The sequence below is a fragment of the Falco cherrug genome, chromosome 1 (genome assembly GCF_023634085.1).
Source record: "Falco cherrug isolate bFalChe1 chromosome 1, bFalChe1.pri, whole genome shotgun sequence".
NCBI lineage: Eukaryota > Metazoa > Chordata > Aves > Falconiformes > Falconidae > Falco > Falco cherrug.
The window spans coordinates 74,238,526-74,262,873 of record NC_073697.1 but is presented as its reverse complement, the minus strand read 5'-3'; the positions used below and the strand labels follow the sequence as shown (position 1 = coordinate 74,262,873).

Genomic DNA, 24,348 nt, shown 5'->3' with positions numbered 1-24,348 from the left:
TCAAAGGCTTGCCAAGCTGGTGAAGAGGTGTTTAAACTAAAATTGCCTGGGAAGGGAAACCTCAATCCATCCCACTGGTACCAGTTTGATGCCAGTGCCAGCAAGAGATGTCCTGAGCCTGGAAAGAGATTACAGATCAGCGGGAGAACACCTGAATAGCAACACAAAGGAATTCCAGCACTCCAGCCAGTAAGTGAGCTTCATTGGGGCCCAACAATTGCCTCTGTGCAAATGCATGTAGCATGGGGAGTAAACAAGAGGAGTTAGAGACATGCGCATATATTGTAGCCTGCAGGGCTGTGGTCTGATTGTCATCACAGAGACATGGTGGGATGGCTCCCATGACTGAAGAGTTGGAATGGAAGGATACAGGCTCTTTAGGAAGGACAGGCAGCAGAGATGAGCAGGGGGTGTCACTTTCTATGTCAGTGATGAGCTGAAGTGCCTGAAGCTCTACCTGGGAATGGATGAGGAACCAACTGAGAGCTTATGGGTCAGGATTAAGGGGAGGGCAGGGACAGGTGACATTGTAGCGGAGGTCTGCTACAGGCTGCCTGACCAGAAAGACTGAGTGAGGCTGTCTATAGACAGATAGGAGCAGCCTCATGTGCCTGGTCCTCATGGCATAACTCAACCACACCAGTATCTGTTGAAGAGACAACACAGCAGGGCATAAGCAATCCAGGAGGTTTCTGGAATGTTGACAATAACTTCCTTCTCCAAGTGCTAGAGGAGCCAACGAGGAGAGGTGCTATGCTGGACCTTGTTCTCACCAGCAAGGAAAGGGCTGGTGGGGAATGTGAGGCTCAAGGCCAGCCTTGCCCACAGTGACCATGAAATGGTGGAATTTGAGATCCTTAGGGCAGCAAGGAGGGTGCACAGGAAGCTCGCTCCCTTGGTCTTCAGGAGAGCAGACTTTGGCCTCTTCAGGGATCTGCTTGTTTGAGTACCATGGGATAAAGCCTTGGAAGGAAGCGGGGCCCAGAAAAGCTGGTTAATATTCAAGGACCACCTCCTCCAAGCTTAGATTTGATGTGTCCCAACAAAGACAAAGTTGGGCAAAAAAAACAGGAGGCCTGCATGGATGAACAAGCTCCTGGACGTACTCAGACAGAAAAAGGAAGCCTACAAGGGGTGGAAGCAAGGACAACAGGTAGCCTGGGAAGAATACAGAGAAACTGTCCAAGCAGCCAGGGATCAGGTCAGGAAGGCTAAAGCCCTGATAGAATTAAATCTGGCCAGCAACAAAAAAAGCTTCTATATGTACATCAGTGATAAAAGGAGGACTGGAAAATGTGGGCTCTCTCTGGAGACCTGGTTACCCGGGACATGGAGAAGGCTGAGGTGCTCAATGACTTTTTTGCCTTGGTCTTCAGCAAGTACTACAACCACACCACCCCAGTCACAGAAGGTAAAGGCAGGGACTGGGAGAATGAAGAACTACCTGCTATAGGAGAAGATCAGGTTCAAGACCATGTAAAAAACCTGAAGGTGCACAACTCCATGGACCTGATAAGATGCATCTATGCATCTTGAGGGAACTGACGGATGAAGCTGTGAAGCCACCACCCATCATACTTGAGAAGTCATGGCAGTCCAGTGAAGTTCCCTCTGACTGGAAAAGGGGAAATATAAACCCCATTATTTAAAAGGGTAAAAAGGAAAACCCAGGAAACTACCAGCCAGCCAGTCTCACCCTGGTGCCCGGCAAGGTCAAGGAGCAGATCCTCCTGGAATCTATGCTAAGGCACATGGAAAATAAGGAAATGGTTGGTGACAGCCAACATGGATTCACTAAGGGTAAATCATGCCTGACAAATCTGATGGCCTTCTACGATGGGGCTATAGCATTGGTGGATGGGGCAAGAGCAACTGACATCATTTACCTGGACTTGTGCAAAGTTTTTGACACTGTCCCACACAATATCCTTATCATTGGGGCCTCTAACATGAGAAGGACATGGTCCTGTTGGAACAAGTCCAGAGGAGGGCCATGGAAATGATGCTGTTATCTGGAGATGAGAGCACCTCTCCTGTGAAGACAGGCTGAAAGACTTGGGGTTGTTCAGCCTGGAGAAGAGCAGGCTCCAAGGAGACCTTATTGCAGCCTTCCAGTAACTAAAGGGGGTCTGCAAGAAAGCTGGAGAGGGACTTTTAACAAGGGCCTGTAGCAATAGTGCAAGGAGGAACAGCTTTAAACTGAAAGAGGGTAGAGATTAGAGATTAGGAAGAAATTCTTCGTTATGACAGTGGCAAGGCACTGGAACAGGTTGCCCAGATAAGCTGTGGATGCCCCATCTCTGGAAATGTTCAAGGCCAGGCTGGATGGGGCTTTGAGCAACCTGGTCTAGTGGAAGGTGTCCCTGCCCACGGCAGGGGGTTTGGAACTAAACAATCTTTAAGATCCCTTCCAACCCAAAGCGTTCTATGAGTTTATGAATTAAAATCACAACACAATGATGAAGATCTCCATCCTGTTTATCAGCTGTAGAGGCCAGGAAGGGTTTGGGAGAGGAAGATTCTTTGGGGCAGAAAGGTACTGAGGGGGCAGTTTTGTAGGGTGTCAGTTGTCATTTGGGCACTGCTGTTAGAGTGACATTAGTCCTGGCATGGCATCTGACAGTGAAAGCATGTTGAACATATATAATGAAAAAGTGGTACAGGGAAACTTTTGCTCAATAATAAAATTTTTCTACTTTTCCCAACCCATAAATCTACTTCTAATGCAGTTGCTATAATTGTATATACTACCTTCCCAGGCTTTTCCATCGGTATTGTCGGGGGGGGGGGGGGGGGTGGTGGTGGCAGGGAAGTATGACCAACAGCTTTAAATGACCAAAAAACATAGAGGGATGAGCAAGCTGTGCTGGAATGCTAGCAAAACATTGAACCTCCCCTTGTGTGTCAGTAGCTTGTGGAAGGGTATACCTTGCTTTGAATTTTTGAGTAGCATGTACATTATCTCAGGTTTTATTACTGCAGAGTGACTTTGAGCTCAGCACTCGCTGCTCTGCTCTGTTAGCACCTGGTGTCCTCAGAAACTGGGTGTGCTGCTTGCATATCATTCCCCTTTGGGAAGTAGTCATTTATTTTGATTTAGCAGGAATTGGAATGAATATGACACAGTATGTCCTGTTACACTTTAGGCCTCTGAAGTTGCTCTTTAATAAACAAGAGACTCCTGATGGAACTTACAAACCCCTATGAATATGCTTTCCTAGTCTGGTCACATGAGATGTGGGCCATTTCTGAGCAACCTGTGGGGAAGCAAAGCTTGGGATGAGTAAAATGTCCTCTTTGAAGAATTTTTTGTTACTTCTTTAGGTTGCTTCTTGCAGCCATTTTCCTATGGGAGAGTGATGAAAAGATCTGAATTTGTGTAGTTTAACAAAGACACATTTTCTTTTGTGCTCAAATGTAGTTTCATATCCCTTTTTCAAAACCATCAGTGGAAAAAGCCTGTAAAAAATTGCTGCCTCAGGGAGAAATAGAAATTTGGATTATGTCTCCTCCTTTGTTGTTTCCTCCTATCCTTCCCCTGCTTTATTTAACTCACTCATGCAAAGGCAATAGTAAAGCCACAGCTTCCTTGCCAAACCCTCTCTGTGGCTCATGTCCCTTTCCATAGCAGAGAGATGTGCCTGTGCTCTGACTCCTCATTTTGGATTCTCGTTATCCTAAGAAAAACTCTATAAAGTGCCTGACAGAGAAGAGTAGTTTGGCATTTGGAGCCAAACTTGTTTGGCTACAGGGGACATGAAAAATATTAGGTATCTGTTATTCTGGTCCTGTTTGCTCTTATTTCTCCATTTTATCTCCATTTAACTTAGTGCTTTTCCTGCGGAGGTTCTGTAACTTTTCCAGGTCCATGAAGATGAATAACACCACCGTACCGAGACTACACAAACTCCTGCACAGCTCCAGCCACCTCAGCTCATTCTTTTCCTTCTGAATTCTCTCTTCATTTTGTTCTCTCCCTCTTATTGTTTCATTTTCCTGCTTTTTGACCCTCTGTCCCTTCTGTTTGGTTACCAGCTATTCCAACTTTTCTCCCAGCTCTCCGAGCCCTTCTTCTTTCGACCCTTCTCCTCTCTATGCAGTCATGCATCCCCTTTGCTATCTCCATCGGCTTACATTGTCTCACTTTACCTGTGCAATGAACTCTGCGACTTTCAATTTGTAATCAAATGAAGCTTTCCAAAACTCTGACTGTCACTTTGAAGCCCGCTTGCAGGCTCACAGTGTGGTGGGCTGCACTGGGGACATACCATGCACAGATCAGGGAAATGCAGGCTCTGTCTAATGATCAATAGATGGAGACAGGAGAGCACTCTCTTGCTTCAGGCACAGAACTTGGTAATGTATTCACTTTCTTGCTTAAATGTTTCCAGCTATCATTTTTTGTGTATTAGCATATTTTAATAATACCCAAATACATTGTGATGCACCAACAAATGCAAATGATGGGATTGAATGTAAGGTTGTTTAAAGGATATATGTGACAGGAAAAAGATGTGAATAGACGTAATGAGAAAGGATGTGTAAAAATGTGCTGTGTATTCCAGCTCTAAAGCATGGCTTGGACTGTGAGGCTGCAAGTCTGAATTGGTGAGAGGTACAAAAGTCAAAAGAAGATCTTGGTTTGTGTTTTTGGAGCTGCTATACAAATCATTCATAAGACAGTTTGACAGATTTGTAAATTTTCTCTTAAATAACTCGTTACTAAACAAAGTGAAAGTCTATTCCAGAGACCAGCAAATGCAATTGCGGTGAGTAGTAGATCTGTAGCAAGTTGCTACTGTAAGACATGTAATAGTCCCTCATGAAATCATTCAGGAGTTTTTAATTCTAACACTCTTACAGCCATAAGTAATAGGAGAGCAAAAGTGGATAGCTCAAGGAGAGCCTGCAGCTGCTCTGATAGAATTATTTTTAGTCTATCATCCTTAAATAATATAATCAAGATATTAATAAACATATTGGTAGGCAGTGAATTGCTAGGGAAGTCGTAAGAATGGTGTAAGAAAATGAAATTTTAAACTAAAAAACAATGGCAGAATACTTAGGAAAATCAACCTTTCTAGTCTCTAATATATATAAGTATCAAGTATCTAAGTATCAGAAGCTTTAATTAAAGCAGATGATTGCCCTTAAAGCCATCCTAGTCTCAGAACAGGAGGGAGGAGAAAGTCCAGTGTCATTTAAGGTACAGAAGAGGAAGCCAAAATTTTACCTACATATCTCCAAAATGGTGTTTATGTTTACAAACTCCAGGTCTGTGCTTCTAAACACCTATATGCATATAAATGCAAGCACAGGTTGTAAAGCCAGAGAGATCTCTGAGGTCTGATCTTAAAACATCTGGTCTGAAAGACTAGATATTGAGCAAACTTTTGCTGCCTGCTGCTTTTTGATGTTGTCCTCAGTCATCTGATTATACATAGTGGGAAACGTTCTAGTAAAACTGCATGTTATTGGAATACAGCAATTTATTGAACACCAAGTGTTTGTAAAAAAAATATGTTTATGTTGTGTTTAAGGAGGTAGAGAGGATGAAGAGGACCAGTTTGAAGCACCAGATCCGGTTGTTCAAATTTGGATAGTTGTTACAGAATAGTTGGTGTCCTGCTCAAGAGGATGCCAGAGAATATGATTAACTTTTGTGGGCTTAAACCATACTCATGCCAACAAAATCCTGAGGTTGGGATGTAAGGGGTTATTTCTTTAAAGGACAATTACAGTAAGCAGAAAGTCTCCAGTGTGAAGGCTGTCAGGCTGCACTAAGGTCTGGTGCCAGGACACGCTCAGGGGCTCTTGTGGCCACTTTGCTCTCCAGCCTTACTCACTTGCCTCCTCTGGAGTAATGTAAAATGAAGACACACCTCTTTAACTCCCACTGAATATTTCAGGGGGGGTCAAATCTCATTCAGCCAGAAGTTTCACCCAGCTTTCTTCCTCACATCTACGCAGGGCTCTGAAATCTAAGAGAGAAGTGTTTTAAACTAAAATGGGACTCTGCATGCGCGTCGTGCCTGTGCATACGATCTGTGGACAGCTCCTGGGATGGACCAGGGGGTAGCGCAGCAGGGCATTATTTAGGCTCTCCCTCATAACATTGCCCCTCTGAGCTCATTTGCTGATGTGCAGAGGAGCTTTTCTAAACATTATCCAAACAGTATTTTCAGTTTCTGCAGGTTTTGCGTGTTTATAGTCACCAATGTGGCAGTCCCAGCTGAGCAGAGGATCAGATAGATGTAGAAAAATAGTTTTCTCTCTCCTGTTACTCAAACCAGCAAGGTTAGCATGTGTCAGTGGTGTACTTGCATAGGCAGCAGCAAATAAAAATGATAAAAGACCTTTCATTCTCTGGCATTGGGCTGATACCTTTCATATGCAACAAAATCCTTAAAGCACCAAAAAAAATAATGGGGGGGGGGGGGGGGTTCTGTACCATATATTATGATGCCTCCTGCTACTGTCTTTTTCTGACCTGATTCAAGCAACTGAGAACATGTTTTCTGAGTGTTTTTCTTGGAAAGCAATGTAGATGGAGTGAACTTTCCAGGCATCAGGTTAAAAATATAGAAGTAACTGCCTAGCATTGAAGGAGGTATGCCAGGTAGGTAAGCTGGCTTTCTTAGTGTGTCAAACAAAAGTAAAGCTAAAATTCATCTGTTAAATACACGGAATCTTTCCTTAGGCTGAAAAGTAATGATGACTGTGGGGTTTCCACCATTTTATTCTCTTTAGTTCAACTGCCAGCAAGCAGTTTATGTCTCTTTGTATTTGAATTAGGTGGCAGAGTTGTCCGGTTTTAAAATGTGACTACAACAAATCAGTTTCTTTTTAATAGCCAAGCTATGGGAGGAGAGGATTAAAGTGCCACGTAGAGTATTTTAAGAAGTATTTTAACCAGGCTGTAATCACATTTCATTCTTCAATCAGTTTGCATAAAATAACTGATCTAGATAGACTGCACAACTCCCTCTCCGGGATTGCAGTGGCAGGAGAGGGTTGTTTACCATTCCCAGCTCTAAAGCTTTCCCACTGCACAGGGGCTGATTGGTGTTTATGGCTGTTTGCAGAATGGCTAGTTAATCAAACAAAACAGACCCCATTCCCTGCTGAATATAACATAGGGAGGGATATAAATACCAGGGACTGTATCAAGATGGGTGGAAAATACAACGCATATGTAATGAAAAAAACAGTAGATAAGCAGCTGTATTATACAAGTCTGTAAGTACCAAGGGGTTCTGGCCATAACATCAGTCAAAGAGAGGAAGCTTGTTTTGTTTTATCCCTCTCACCTCGGGATGGGATTTCCTTGTAATACTGTCATGGTTTAACCCCAGCTGGCAACTAAGCACCACACAGCTGCTTGCTCACTCCCCCCCCGGCTCCAGCCCCCACCCCCGGTGGGATAGGGGGGAGAATTGGAAGGATAAAAATGAGAAAACTTGTGGGTTGAGATAAAGGCAATTTAATAGGTAAAGCAAAAGCCACGCACGCAAGCAAAGCAACACAAGGCATTCATTCCTCACTCCCCATGGGCAGGCAGGTGTTCAGCCATCCCCAGGAAGGCAGGGCTCCATCACGCGTAATGGTGACTTGGGAAGACAAAATGCCATCACTCCAAACATCTCCCCCTTCCTTCTTCTTCCCTCAGCTTTATATGGTGAACATTATGTCATATGGTATGGAATACCCCTTTGGTCACTTGGGGTCAGCTGTCCTGGCTGTGTCCCCTCCCAACTTTTTGTGCCCCCCGAGCCTGCTCGCTGGTGGGGCGGGTGAGAGGCAGAAAAGGCCTTGGATCTGTGTAAGCCCTGCTCAGCATCATCCCTGAACTATCAACACTGTTTCCAGCACAAATCCAAAACATAGGCCCATACTAACTACTACGAAAAAAATTAACTCTATCTCAGCCAAAACCAGCACAAATACCTTCCTAGCAAGAATTCTCAACCTGTGAGTAAACAAATCTAGAACATGCCACCTTCCCATTAGTGAATCTTGTCCCTAACTGGGATACAAATTCCCAGGAAACCTCAGAATTTCTCATCATCTTTCACTAAGTGCTGGCTGCAGTTCCTGAGTATTCCTTGTTATAAGAGATGAATGGCCAGGGCATCTTTCTTGCGATTGATCCAAGGTACTGCAACATACCTTGGTCCAAAACAGTCAGAATTTGTGGCCTCTGGGAGACACTGGAAAAAAATGTGTCTCCAAAGCATGGAGAAATGGTGTGGGCTAGCTTCCTACACCGCAGGTGGTCAGAAGATAACAAATCTAAATTTGAAAACTTCTGAATTTTGTTTCACACATTGCAGGAGTTCTGGGCATGGTTGTGGTTTATGTGACACTCCAAGTATGCACTGGGGAAGCTGCTGGACTGGGCCTCTCAGTGGGCACTGGTACTCTATCACCTCATTTATGAGTCTTCATGGAGCACTGGTACCAGAAAGGACACCAGTCTGCTCATCCCTTACAGAGAAGAGGCACACATCTACTGCTTGCTTAAAAGAAGAATTTGACGTGAAAACATTAGGTGCTTATAAGCAGCAGTACCTTCAGAATCAAAATTTTGTCCTCAATTGCTAACATTTTGCTCAAGTCTTGTCTTTACACACAAGTTGTTACATGAATCCCTCTTGGGGTCCCTAATGTTGCAATTCACAGCATAGTCTGGAGACAACACACAATAATGTAGGTACAGAATGGGCAGGGGTAAACAGCAAAGGCAGGAACAATTTCTCACAAAAGGAAAATATAGGCATCAGTTAATGAATGTTTGCAAAATGCTTTCACTCCCTCAGATGATGCTATTATTAAATTGAACAGCTCTGCTTATGCTATAGCTGTGCTGAGAGCTAAATGAAGGAGATGGTTTTCTTTAAACAGTATCTTATTCTTGATTAGCTTGATCGTTATATCATTTTAGATTTAACAAAGTGAGCAGCAGATGGAACACAACAAAGAGAGAACAACAAAAAATGAAACAAAATATGAGATCAAGGAAATGAATCAAAATAGACAAACCCAAAAGTAAATCAAAAGAGCTCATACCAAAATTAAGGCTAAAATAATGACGTATAACATATGTTTGGGAATGACAACAGTTGTGGAAAATACGCAGGGAATTATTTTGGTTTTCCATAGATGCCAATAACGGTCTTGATTTAGAGAATTGTACATCCGAATACATGCTTTCATGCTGTGGTGTTGAGAGTCTCCCCACATTATCAGACATGATAGCAGTTTTGCAAAACTAAAATTGAGTTCAGTAGAGTGGAAACATCAGCCAAGCATGTAACTCAAGACCACATAAATACTATCTGATGGATTTTACTACCCTTTTTGCCATACCTCCCCACTCCCAAACTAATGTCCTGATTTTCAAAATCTTGAATTGCCCAGTTCAACCTCTCATCAACGGGCTTTTCCACCTATTTCTCGACCTTCCTAGAACATCCCATCAAAGGTTTGCCCTGTCTTTCTACAACACCCTTTCTCATATCTTCAGAGTTAACTGCTCCCTCCATCCAACATAAAAAATCATTAGCTCAGATTTGGCATCCATTGAAAAGAGTCAGTGGTAGACCCTCGGCTCTCTTTGTATTTGCATCCACCAATTTGGAAGGGGATATAATTGTTCCAGACCTCACGACCCGAGTAATACTGGGGGGGGGGAAATCTCCCAGATCCATTCCTAGCTGAACAAAGACAAATTACATCTAAATAACAGAGAAACTCACAGAAAGTTTGTTTTTAATTTCTTTCTAATAGTAGTCCTTGGCCTGGTGGAGTTTCTTTGGTCCCCATAGAGTTTTACATGGTACACTTTTTGACAGATACTGTGTCAAATTGTATTGCATCCTTTCATGATTTATATTGCACACATTCTATATGGATTTCAGTATGTTTTAGCTATTACTGCTTTCTAAAATTTGTAAGCTGTGAGGTGTTTCTAAAACCCATGTTATGCGTATATTATGCGACTGCAGTTTTGATTTAATCTTTATCATATTGTACTCAACCTGTAGATTTTTTAATTTTTATTATGCTCTTGCCATATTTTAGCCCTTAGAGGTCTGTGTTTTATCTCTCAGTTCATTCAGCTTGAGCATTGCTAGACCTAGGTTCTGCTCTCAACGTGTGCCCGTGTAGGTACAGTCTGAGTCCGTTGAACTGACTCTTACTTATTCAGTAGCTGCCAGATGTAGGTGCCTGTACTGAGCCTTAAATTCCCATAGAACTCACATTATTTGGCTCTAAATAATTTGAAATATGACAAAAACAATAAACATAGTTAAAAAGAAGTCAAAAGAGACAAGAGAATATATTATGGTGGTTTTATCTTCTTCAGCTACAATAAAATATGCTTTTTGTAGATATGTCATATATCAGATAAAGGGGGATATATTTTCCTGGCATTGTGTTTTTCTGCTTTCTTGTATACAGCTTGTGAAGTAAACTTTTCCTAAAATTTAACATGAGTGGTATACAAATGGCAACAAAGGCACTACATTGAACTTGATATAGGTGTCCGTCCATCAGTAGGACTTATGCTTTTCGTTTGTGTCTGAAGGGATCATATTTTCAGAAGAAGAACCCATGTGTGTGCAGTTTCACTGTGTATTATATTTAAATATAACTGAAGATAGAAAAGAGCTGTGTCTACATACAAAAGGCTATGCAGCTGCATAGCTGTCTGTGTGAGCTGTGTGTACAGATGCAGACACACAGCTGTTTTTCCTGAAAACTTGGTCAGGCATATATCGCCAATTTATGAGAAGCTATGCAGCATCCTTTAACACCTCACTGAATAAGTGAAGAAGAAAATTGTGTTCATTGGTTTCCATTTTAAAATCCATACTTAAGGAACAAGAAGAATGCCAGTACAATTGACCTGGGCAAGTAATTTTTTTTTTTTTTTTTTTTTTTTTTTTGCTTTGGCATCAAGTTAAGGCCTCTTGTCCACTCTTGCCACTGTGCTGGTAGCTCATGTGTTTCCAGGTGCAGTGGAATACTGCGGCTTCTCTCTAATTCTTCCAAAGCCAGGGAAAACCTGCAGTTCTTCCCTGCATTTAGCATATATGTGTCCAATGTACTGTCCTTCTTATGGCATAGTTCTGAAAAGTTATTTTTAAGGTACATTATGATACAAATGTAACTAACAATTAACCATCAGTTTAGATATTTATTCTTGTAGTCAAGGTTTTCAGTAAAATAAATAACACAACACTGAGTGAGATTACATTTCTTAACAAGGCAGTGGCGTTTTTCAAGCCATCCCCGCACAGATGCTAGGTCATACATGCTGAACATTGGATGAAGTATTAGAATGTCAAGTTGTTGATTTTACGATGTTATTGCTTGTAGTTTTAATTTTCCTTTCTTGTTGTTTGGTGCTAACTAATGAAATTATTTCATTCACTTGAGTAAGATATTTAATGGTGTAAGTGATTAAATGGGCATTTAGCTGACCATGCTGCATGTACAAATACCTGATTTGCAAGTGAACTGTGTAACTAAGAAAATCTCAACTGATGTTACTAATTCTAGGTGAACTGCTACTTCATTTTAAGAAGGCAAATCAGCTGATTGCATTGCATCATCACAATTTAAATTGAAAAAACCCTGTACCATCATTTTTTCCATTTCTTAAATATTTTAACTCCACTTTTCTCATTAGTCATCTCAGATGCCTTGGCATTTTTATTAATGTGGTAGGACTAAACAAGTACTTGAATTTAACCCAATTGTACTATATTTTTCAAAAGACCACCAGTGACACAGGGTATACATATCAAACACAAATTAAGAAAATAAATTAGACTGGCTGACTAATTGCATTGTGTATTTACCAAAGAACTATTCTTCTTGTTTATGATATAATGAGATTTCACAGAATATTTTGTCTGAAAGGCTTGGGGGAAAATGTAAGGAGACATAAGTTTCCATGATTTAGCAGACTTACGGGAAATCTATAGTGAAGCAGGAAATACAATTGTTTTTGTATTAATGATTCTATTTATATGTGTTTAGATTTTTTTTTAAGATGCCTACAAGCATATATCAAGTAAACTAGAGTGAGTTGTCATTAGGGATTTATCTGCTGGAATATTACAGTAATTCAAACTGTGTAAGGAAGGAGGTATTTTTATAAAACATTGTTTATCTTTAAAAGCTCTAAAATTGTCAACATGTCATCATAGGATATCTCCATATTGAACTAGTAACTTTTTGATCAAAATATGTTTTTTTCATTTTTAAACATTAATCCATTGCAGAGAAAATAATTCAGGTTGAAATCAACTTTTGAAATAGTATCTTTTCCAGTTTGGATTTTTTTCATTTGTTTTGGTTCCAACATTTGTGATACTTTTCCTTAATTCAAAATCTTGAAACTCCTTGTGCAGAAAGAGAACTGGTTTCTGTCCAGCTCCATGTATCACGTTCATCAGGCAAAAGATCTGTGTTTAACCTTATCTGTCTAAGTTTGCGTCAAGTGTACTACCCAGGAATTTCTGCTGATTTCTGTTTCAGGAGACAGAAGGGATTAGAAATCTTTCATGAAAGGTATCAGTCCTGAATGGATCTTCCAGCATGATAACAAATTGACTGATTGCTTTTCAACAATTTATTTATTTTAGTTGATGTTTGGCTGCTGTTTCCCAATTCTGTCAACTGTAAACTCATTTCTGTCATCTGAGCTGTTACGTGACCAAGTCAGGATGTATTAGTAACAAATACAATGGGAGTCTGTGACTTGCACTTAATTCATTATTTACAAAGGTGCAAAATGGATGTTATAGCCTTGGGTAAATGGAAATGCCTACACAGGTTGTGGCCAGAGATGAGCTAAGTTATGACCCGTTAAGGCAAAGGCTGTAAGTATTTCACTCTGTAGGGATGCAAAAGCCCAAATGTCACCTGAAATTACAGTTGTAATAAACATACAAATTCCTTAATTGCATGTGAAAAGTGCCCAGATGCATAAGTTACAGTGGTTTGGGTGCTGTCTGAACTTGAAACACTTTCTGAACACCATTTGCATCTTTATTTACCTTTGCACATAAAGAACTCGGGTGCCTGCTTCTTTACCTGGGTTGTTCTGCCTGGCAGAGGCTTAGTTGCGCATTTTAAATGACTGTAACCACATTCTTTGTAATAATTGTTTTATACAAGGGATTTGACTTCCTAGTCAGCAGCTGTGAAATGCTGAGTGTTTTGGACTGCAGATATGCTATCTGCATTTTTCACCCTGGCACCCTGCTCCCCCTAGCAGCTTGCTGTGGGGCAGACAGCAGCAGAGAGGAGGTCACTTTTAAGACTACAGGGACAATACATGACAGCTTGTTACACTGTGTCAGCTTCTTATCTGTCTGCATGGTAACAGCAAGCAGACAGTCTCAACTGAATAAAAACTCCTGCTGCACTCGTCTTCCTCCTCCCACAGCTCCTAATGTTTTTCATGGGTTCTAAACTGCAAAAGAAAGAGAAGACCTTCTTAGCACATAGCGTAATGTTTTCCTTTCCTGTGGGTTTGAAGTATCTTCTTGTGAGAATTAAAATGCATTCGGCAGCAGGGTCTCCAAAGACCTGAGAAGCCAGCGACAAGGGGCAGTGTGGTGGCATTAGGAACCCACATGTTAGAGGAACAACAGCTCATAACAATGCACTGACCCTGGGATACAGGAACATTTCTTCGCGCAGCATCTACCACGTGGTCAGAAGGGACTGACCTGCCTGCAGGAGACCTAATCGGGCTTAAAATGGTTGCGTTAGCTGGAAATAGGACAAAAATTTCACTGTGGAGTTTTGCCAGAATGCTTTGCTGGAAACTGTCTGTGATGCCAATCTGTGCAGCAGCCTGAATGAGCAGCCTGAAAGAAACAGAGACACCCTGTAGTGGCCCTTATTGAACTCTGGGGGAACAGGGATGCCAGGTATCGCTGAAGGGTAGAAACCTTAAAGGGTTGGGATAAATCCCAGTCTGGTTATTTCCTCAACCACATGAAAGCTGTGCTTGAGGGAAAAATCACTGCTAGAGAAGATTGATTGTTTTATGCAGGTTTTCCAGAGGAAGAAGTAGCTTTCAAGACCATCAAAATCTATATGAAAGCAAACTGATGTGGAAGCACTGAGCTTTATGATCCAAACCTGTTCCTTCATGCCCAAGATTTTGAGGTGCAGTGCAGGCTGCCAGCGGTTAGCATTTCTTGTCTCCTGCAGGGTACCAAAATGAGGGGAAACATGCTAAATTTTTGTGCAATGTAATGTCAGGGTGGGGGGAAAAAAATTTCTTTTGGAGCTTCAGGATACTGAGTCTAGATGTACAATGCCAGGCTAGCTCCATCCAAACCTGCGAAGGAGATGCTTATGGAAGAAAGAAGGATAAAATGGTTCAAAACAAGATAGTTCAATTCTATTGCACGAGTAGTGGAACATCCTGAATCCTATTACCACTATGAAAGTGGTCAGAGCTCCTGTACAAGGAATATTAAAAACTGAAAGTTAAGTCACTTTCTTCAAAATAAGTTTCTAAAATGAATCTCTATTGTTTCAAATGAGCTTTTACTGGAGGATTTTCCAGTAACATTGGTAGTTCTGCAAATAATTCAAATAATTTTCTTGTGGTTCAAATTCTTTTTCAGATGATGAACGGTTTTGATGAGTAGTTTTTTGACCTTTGGTGATTTTTCTATTCTTGCAGTTGGTATTCATTAAGTACTTCTTTGAATAGAGAATGCTACCCAGGAATTGCAGTTAGACTCTGCTTCTAGTCTGAAGAATGGGGACAAGAACATTCAGTTAGTGTGGTGCTGGATTGATTTAAAGAAGGGTGCTGCTTTTCTAAATTCACTTGCATTTATCTTCTTCGTGACATTTTAATCCACAAAATTTTACTTTTTCACCCAAATGAAGAGGATTGATCTGTGTATTTTTCTTCATTTAATCATTCTTTTATTGGAGATTAGCTATCACAAAAATACAAATATATCAGAAAGGGGGAGACGCTTCAGTGACATTTCATTTAAATTTGACTCATTGTTGAGACTGCCACTTGGCTATGACAGATCTAAGTTTTTGAGGAACCTGAAGTGTTTTCATATCATTTTTGTATATGACCTTCACTGGTGATACCCTTAAAAGAGTGTCCATTGCTATTTCCAACACTTAGCTGTCATAAAATAAATGAGAAGCTAGCATAAAAAAAAAAAATATTGGTTCCTTACCTTTCAAAGGTCTGCTTTGCTGAGTTATTTTTGTCTGTTGTTTTTTTCTCATATTTCTCTTCCATCTGAAATTAATGTTAGCTGTAAGAAACCTGTGGTTCAGCTGCATGTCAGCAATCAGTGTGATCTGCTGCCTTTTAAAAGCTGTGCTGTGATTACCTGGAGAAGTAGCTGGCTCTGTTCTCCCAACCACCTTTGATCGGCCTCCACTCTGGTTTGCTCTGCTTGTTACTTTCTTTCTTGTAAGTTACAAGATGCATTTAATTACAATGGCAAAATGTGAATGCAGTGAGCACTGGAAAAATTCTAACTTGAAGCTGCCCTCTCATTACAAAGTTCTCATACCTGAATAATTCCTCTAATACTGGATGAATTATTCACAGTCTGCCCAGGGTAACAAGTGAATGTGTGATCATGAGGCTTTTTCTCAAGAAGTTGGTGGCAGGTTGCATATGAGGAATTAATGCTTTTCCTGATGAAGTTTTATCTGGAGCAAATGGACATGCCATTGAAGCTGATATGACAATGTAATGAAATAGAGACTTCACACTGAAGAGGAGATGAGGCTGGCATTTCTAACCTCTCCTTTCGTCCCCTAAGCTCCTCGATGTTTCATTTCCTGCTGCTATTCTCTGCTGGGCAGTAGCTCAATAACACTTTTAGAAATGATTCTGCAATTTTCTGTTTGAATAAGTACGAAGAATAAGTTTCAATGTTTGTCAGAGTGTGCCCCTTAAGTTTAAACAGCTTTCTACAGACCCTGCAAAATGACATCATAAAGGGGGGGGGGGGGGGGGGTTGTTGTTGTCAGTAGTAGTAGTAGTATTTAATTAGCTGCATGTTTTGATGACTGAATAGAGTTCTATGTATATAGGAATTTTTATTCTGTGCTCCAACACCAACATGGGAGTCCAACTCCTGTGCAAAGAACACTGCAAAGAGCTGTTGGTCAAATTTGTATTCTGCATCCCCAACTGCATGACTGTATTTCACTCTTAGGTTATGCAAATCAGCCACATGTGCAAGCCTGCAAGGGAGTGTGGGGCAAGAAGCTCCAAAATTGTACTTTGGAAGTACAGAAAGTTCGGTTTCAAGAGAACTGTAAATTAGGTTTTATTCAACAACGATGAAATGTGAGATTTTATTTCACTGGGATCCATATAGAAGTTAGTCACAATTGTGCCCTTTGTGAACAAAACCGAGACTTGAAACCTTTGTCCCTGGAGGAAAACAAATTAGGAAATGAAAATTTCTCTCAAGGTAGATCTGACTTCTGCTTAAGTCCAATAAACAGTAATTTCATTGGCTTCTTGTAAGAGCATTATGGAGATCAATGTGTCTCCATTCCCTTCTGCTGAACAAAACCCAGTGTTGTAAATGCCATCAGGCTGTTTGGCAATATCTGACAACTCGAAAATCTAGATTTAAGCTTCCACCACGAATTTTATCTTTGCCTTTTCCCATTTCAGAGTACAATATCCACATTATGTCTATTGGCTCTCACTCAGATATTTGCAAATGTTTGTTCGGTTTTGTTCCCTCTTCTTCATTCCTCATGTAATAGCAGCCTTGACGAGGCAGTTTTGTGGAATGGAGTACAGCCCTCTGCAGGCTGCAGCTAATGCATTCTTGCTGAATATGCAAAGATTATGTCAAAAATTTCATTTCTGAAATGTATTTGTAAATGCCAAAGTCTCACATCCACACTGATAAGCACGTGGCAAGCAGCATCAGATGGTGTTTTCCCTCTGTGTAGTCAGTGCAGTGCAGTGGTCCTTATTGGAGAACATGACCCTGAAAGTGCTGTGTGGAGCAGTGCCCTTGATTGGGTTTAGGTCCGAGCTGGAGTCACTGCTGCTGTGCTGTGGAATTCTGTTTCTGTTCATGTGTTCTTGGCTAAAATACAGCTGACAACTTCATAGGCGGGGAAAGGTGTACAGCACTCGGAGGGAAAGGATGGTGCCTGACTCATAATGAAAATCAGTAGAAAAAGCATCACCACTGCGCCACTGGGCTGTAGGCACAGGGTATTCAGAAAATGTACTTCATCACCATTATCTAATTTTCAGATTTTTTTCCAGGAAATTAATATCATCTTAATCAGTTGAAACTTAATATTTCCCTGGCCTTAAAAGTTGTATTGTTTTTAGAACAGGTAACGTATTTTATATATGATGAAATATTTATAAGAGGTCTGCAGGAAAAATAACTGCCAGTTCTGTTTAAAGTGCAGATTACTGTGTACATTTTTCCTTTCATGAGGATTCTTTGTATTTCTTTTTAAAAGGAATTTAATTTACCGAAAAGATATTGTCCAAGAATTCAAGTATGAAAAATTGCAGTACTTTGTTGTTTACTTACAATTACTTTTTTCTGAAATTTATAATTTTCTAGACTAGAAACGTGCGTTTAGCATGCTAGAATTGTACACACATACATTATTCAGCCTACTCTGCTTGAACAGGTTAGCTGTAAGAAGAAATACTATCCACTTGATGGCATGAAGTATGTGCATATGCAACAGCGAAATAGCTTTAAATGCTTTCCTCGTATGAGTCGACTGGTTTTAGACAAATTTTAACTAATATCTACAGGCAGGGCTTCAACAAATAAAAATCTTGTAAATATGCAGTGATAGAAAATAGAAATATAACAGACTTATAGAAACAGTTTTACCACCTATGTGCTGATGGCCCCTATTCTGTGTAATAACTCTTTTTACAGTAACTCCTTTGGAATTGCTCACAAAACTCTGAAGTCAAGTCACAAATTTCTGTCTGGTACCATACCTCCCAGCTTCACTTCAGGACCAGTGTAGTGCATGAGTTCAAAATACCCTGATGAACAACTAATAGGTTCAATTTTGCCTGTAATTCCACCCACCACCATTACCACCACCACCCCCCCCCCCCTAAGTAATACTCATAAGATACTCCAAAAATCTTTTTAGCCTCTGCCTTGCTGACAGGCAGGATGCCACGGGGAAGGAGACTGAAGTGTCAGTTCTCCGTGCCCTGGCAGACTGGAAAGCTGGGGTTGCTGCTGAATGATAATACACTGCCCTCCTGCAAACACTTCCCTGGTGATCCTGGGCTGTGCAGTCGTGTGTGAACAGCATTCAGATTTGCCACCATCCCGAGATGTTATCATCGCACTACAAAATGCCAATATAACGTTGTGGAAATACACATTCAGGGATGCGATCTTATGCAAGTATTGGGTTTATATATGTTACAAAGAACTGTTTCTTTTTCCAAGGAGATTTTGCTCATAACTGACTGACTGTAAGCTCCTTAACTTTCTCATAATGCAGAGCTGGATTTTTTGCTGTTGGTTTTGAGGCCCAAAGTGGAAGTCTTCAGCATAGCTATTGGAAAGCTACAAAATGTGTGTTTCTCATAGTAAGAGGGACAAAGAGAGAAGGATATATGTTTTTAATTGAAATTTTGTTCTGAAATTCCCTTCTCCTTTCCAACAGAGCATCATCCTCCCTTTTCATAGTATAGCTACCCCTTATTTGTAGGTGCAAATCTGTAAAATATCAGCAGTGTTCCAGATATGTTATACTTTAGCAAAATTTTATTCTTAGAACTTCATGCTAAAACCAGTCTTATGATGTGTGAAAGATCCATGGGCAGACAATTTAGGCTCTGAATCTCATAAGAGGGGTGTGCTTCAAGGGGAATCATATGCCTGATCTGCCAGAAAACTGATTTTCTCTTAGAGAAACAGGTGTTTTTCTTGTATATAAAAATTAAGAATTGGAGACAGTTCAAAAGTGGTGTCACTGCTAATGAGGACTGAACTGATGGATTTGCAAGGAAAGATTAAAGAAAGCTATATCCAGTATATATACTAGTAACAGAAAGGTTCATTGAGAATGGAAAGGTGTCAGCCCCAAAGTGAGAGTATTTAGAACTGCAAAAGGAGAAATAACTAGGAATGACAGAAGAAAGTGCTCCTTTAAAAAAAAAAAAAAAAAAAAGTAGTAAAAATAAATACATTGAATAGCAGTTAAAACTGTTTGGCTGAGGAATAGTTTCATAAAGAGAGTGATCGCAAGCACGACAGTTCCAACTTAGCTTTGTGCCATGGATTTGAATTCCCTAGATTTGTAAATGGATAGGGGGGAAATGCTAAAAAGGATGTATTTTATTGCATGTGATCTTCTTGAAGGTAGGTGGATGGATGATCCCTTCTGGATCTTCCATCTCTCCTGCCCTGTGCACTTATCTATGTGCACAGGAGGCTCACTGTGATCTTATCTATGAAACACAGTATCTTTGTGGGAACCTGAACTGTGATATTACCAGGTCTGCTTTAACGATCTTATATATACTGCTTCATCACAGATATTATTGACAGTAGGTGCTCTATCCACTTTTATATATTCTCACTGTGAGTTGTTTTACCAGGAGGCAGCCAAATCAAGAGTACATTTCCTGACCAGCTGAGCAGCTGGTAAGTCTCTTTACAAGCACTTAAGTGAATTCAATGCACTAGGACGTTAAAAGGCTGGGTTAGGACTAAAGTGGGTGTTAAAATAGAACCCTCTGCTCATCATCACCTCAAAGGTTATCTCCCCACATGTAAAATAATTCAGCTTTTGAACACCGCTTTTCCTTAATTCCTTTGTTTGGAAAGTCCACCTGATCCTTTTCAGGATTCATTTCTCCCCTTCTGATCTGCTTTTGTCTTCTGTTTCTCTCCCTTACTGTCTGCACATCATGATTCTTTCTCAGGCTGAGTCATAAGCCTTTTAAACGCTCCCAGGAAGGGTTTTTTCCCTCAATCATGCTATCTATTTCTTAGCCAAGTGGTGCCTGTAGGAAGATCAGAATAACCCAAGCTAGGAAGAGCTCTGTGAGTTGCAGTGCCTGTAAGACAAACAAAGGAGTTGTATTGTTTGTTAACATGGCCATTTAGATAGACTTAAACCTCCACTGGGAGGCAAAAAAATTGCATTTTTTACTATTTTCAGAGCCTGACCCAGTCCTGCATTTGTGTGTGTATGTGTGTGTGTGTCTTTTGAAAAGAATTTTCTTTATCCTGCCAATCATGTATAGTCCACAGATAATATGGTTCCCTTTCTGATCCAAAACCTGCACAAATCCTCCCGGTACCATGCCTATGAATGTAAATAGGAAATATTCCTTTTCCAGACCGGCAGTGAAAAGGAATGTGTCCCAAATGCAATTGTTCCTTGTGCACTACATCTTGTGAGCAAGCAGCCGGTGTGGCTTGCTTCAGTAACTTTGATATGTAAACACTTTTCAAAAACATAATCTACATTGTCAAAGCCTAATCTAAATGATGCACTGACATCACTTATTTTGACATGCTGACTTGGTTTTGAATTCTCTCTGGATTGCCTGGCCCCAGATGGCCTTTTTGCGTTTTGTTTACTTTTCACTTCACTGTCACAAATTTTTTCCCATTAGATATACAAAGTCAATGGGTTCAGCCTAGTTTTGCAGCTTAGTTGACTAATATGGCATAGGGAAAGCGCAGACTGAAGCCAAGCAGAAGGTCAGGAAAAAAGCAATGTGATTCTTCAGGTATGACATAGAGACCAACAAAACAGAAAACTGGTAAAAGATCTGGTAGAGCAGCTAGAGATTATTATTTTTTTCAGAAAAACATGATTTGACTGGAAAGTAGAAATTCACTGAAACAGAGAAGGATTAGTTTAGACTGAATTTCTGTTTTTAAAAGCTTGCTTCTGAACAAATGCTGAAATTTTGTATACATCCCAGATATTCAAATGAAAAGAAAAATCCGGATTTGTTTCACATGTGAATGAATAATAAAATGTTACTCTAATAGCTCTTCAATGTAATTGGTTGTTTTGGATTTATCTTAGTCAAATAGTTCAAATGGCTTACACGATCTTGCTATATGAAAGTCTTTGAAGATACGTGAAAGCCCTTTATACTGGAAAAATAATCCCAAAAAGTTTGCATGAACTTGCTCATAATTGTGCACAGAGCCCAAAGGAAAAATAGGTGTTGGTGATGCCTATGGCAGCCTGGATCATGACTGAAACATGGACTGTCTTAACAGTGGTCTTCCATCTGGGTAGCCATGCCTACCCTCCCACACTTCTCCCAGTGTGAACACCTACCTTCCCTCTAACTGGCTGGTTTTATGGCTCAAGCAAAAAGCTTAGTGGGAAGTTTGGGGTGGAATTTAGCATTGCTGGAGGGAGCCTGATGTTTCCCTTGTTCCCTAGAAAGGAAAGGTTTCCTGCATGTTGCTGATTCGCTGACATGTTGTTTTCAGATCACATTTCTTTCCTTTCTGCTGAGGCGCTCAGGCAAAGCACTGCACGGCACCAGTCACGGTGCACTTTTTGTGCTGGCAGCTGCTGGGCACCCATACTTCACTTTTTTTGAAGAACAGACTGCTGAAACCGCCACATTTTTAGGAGCACCAACTTCCTTTCGGACTTGACAGTCAGTAGTTTGAGCTCTTCCTCTGTTTACTGCAGGTGAAATATGGGAACTACGCCTTTGTATGGGATGCAGCGGTACTGGACTATGTGGCCATCAACGACGCAGACTGCTCTTTTTACACCGTTGGGAACACTGTTGCAGACAGAGGATATGGGATCGCACTGCAGCACGGCAGCCCCTACCGAGACGTTTTCTCACAAAGGTAAGGGTTTGGAGAAGGAGGAGCAGGTCCCAAGGGAAAGTTTCTCTCAGCTCTGGATCCTTCTTTTAATTTAATTTTCTGCAAAGGGAAAACATCTTGGGCTTGCAAACCACTTCATTTCTTACATGGGGATTCATTTCCTTGAAGACATAGGATTATTCACTTTTCTAGAAACTGCATTAAGAATACTTTGGTTTGCTCTTATTTTAATTGTTCCTGTTTCTTTTGGAAGCATTAATGAGAGAGGCTGAACTTCCTTAGCAGGAAAATGAGGAAAAAGTTGATTCATTTGCTATATAGAGGGACAGCATAACCCAACCCTTCCTGTCACAGAACACTTTTCTTAAAGAGAAAAAAGTAAGCTTGGGCACTGATGGGAAAACTGAAGGTGGTGAACAAGAACATTTGATGTTTCAGTGAAAAGACCATTATTAGTACCAAAAAGCTTAGATGCTTATCCCAGTACTGATCCATCTCTTGGGCTACAAAAGTGAGATGCTTCTGATACTGCATTTCTACCAGGAGCAAAAATATTAAAATAATTGTATGCACTGTGCCTTTGTAGTATTTGTGCTTCATTTAGTATTGATTCCTTGATCAGGATGTGTGTGAAAAGTAAAAACCAACAAAATATTGTAGAAGTGTAATATCTGCAGTCTGGCTTTTAGGAGAAGATGAGTGCTAAGCTCATGATCCTTTTTCATTCTGAACCTATTCTGTAAACCCAGTTTCTAATGGTTTGTGTTAGATGCATGTAACAAAACTTTACAGATGCTGTGATGTAATTTCTTTTCTGTGGTTGCCATAATGAATGTGAACCATTATGTCATATAAATATGCTTCATTCAGGCTCTTGCCTTTGCCTTCAGCCATAGAATGAGGTGGGGGGGAAGCAGTCAATCAGTAACAATAAGCAGATTCAGAGGAATCACTGTCTGCTCACACATACTGCAGGAACAAAGAAAGCCTGAATTCTTTGAATCTGTTCTGCATTGGGAGTGATTTGGCTGAATTTTGTGCTGACACAGTAGTAATGTAATACAAAAGTTCACAGGATCAACAAAAAATTTAATTTGAATGAAACATATATATGTTTTATCTATTACAATTAGCATTATAGGCAATTATATACTGAATACTTTCATATTCCAGCCATGACCAGGATGGCTCTGCTAAAAGTCCTTGGCTCTGTAGTGTTCGGGGTCTCCATGCAAAACAGAGGAGTAAAATTTCTTCCTGTAATCTTTCTAAGGAATGCTTCCAGCTGTTGCAGATCTCAGGTGCTAGTCAAGGTGTTGTCATCCTATTCAGACCATTGCCCATGTAAGCTTGAGTACAAAAATTTGAAGACACAGGGGAGTTTCATAGGCTGTGTCTTTATTATGAAATACAGTGAACCTGCCAAATGGCATGGCATGGCTCATGACCACAAAGTCGAGCATTTCTCATCCCCGCTGCCACTGCGCTCCAACTCAGGGTGGATGTATCCAAACTGCCCCTTAAGAACTGCTTCTGACATCATTTATATACTTGTTACAGTTCTTGATACATGGGGGAACTGGTCGCGGCTGGGTCTGGTGAGCGATGATGTTCTTGGTTGTATTCAGTACTCAGCATCCGGAGAGGCTAGGTTACATCTTCTCCTGACACACTGCCTTGAGCGACTTCTGGACTGTTCAGAACAGACTTGGTCTGTTCAGGCCTGACATTTCCAAGTACAATTTTATTTCGTAACAAATTTTCAGCATTTCAGTGTATTCTTATATCTTGAAGCTGTAGGAAAGCAGAAAGAAGCATTAAAAATTTCCACATATATAGCTCTTTTTATCTAAGGATCTTTGAATCAGTATTTAAATATTAGCATTTCTCAGTGGAAAGTAAATCTCATTTCTATTTAATGCATAGGGAATCCATAGCATAAGGAGACTTAAATGAATTCCCAAGGTCAGATGTTTTCCCTTGATAGAAACAGGGATCGTAGGCACTCAGAATTCTTCCTTTTCCATTTCCTACTATAGTTATCAGAGGGGATGAAAAAAGGGATTATTTGTGAGATACTGGGCCACAGGAGGGTCTGGATGGATACGCAAAACTTGGCACTGATGAGAAAGTTACTCATTACATTATCAAGAGTAATGGTTGAACAGAGAAACTGGAATTTGCTTGGAGTGATGCTACCTACTGATATATATTATGAAAATGTGTGTGCTGCCCCTTAAATTTTCGTTTCTGTTTTATGAAAGCATATTATATTGCACTTGTAATTATGTCCATAAATATAAATTTACAGTTTGAAGCTGTGAAACACCATATAAGAAACAAACACATGAAAGATGCTTACAACGTAGCTTACAAGGTTTTGTTCTAAAAACCCTTCAGTGCTGTTCCATATGATTACTTCCATGTGGTTTTCACAAATCATTCTTACATTTCTTCCTAATGAAAA

At 40.4% G+C, this 24,348-nt stretch overlaps 1 protein-coding gene across 1 annotated transcript in view; it reads left to right on the top strand.

Annotated features, from left to right (window-relative positions):
- GRID2 (glutamate ionotropic receptor delta type subunit 2) overlaps positions 1-24,348 on the top strand; it is a 730,680-nt gene that overhangs the window by 636,248 nt on the left and 70,084 nt on the right. The window contains exon 14 of the mRNA XM_027812082.2: positions 21,736-21,902. Coding sequence (XP_027667883.2) covers positions 21,736-21,902 — 167 coding nt within the window. The remainder of the gene's footprint in view (positions 1-21,735; positions 21,903-24,348) is intronic.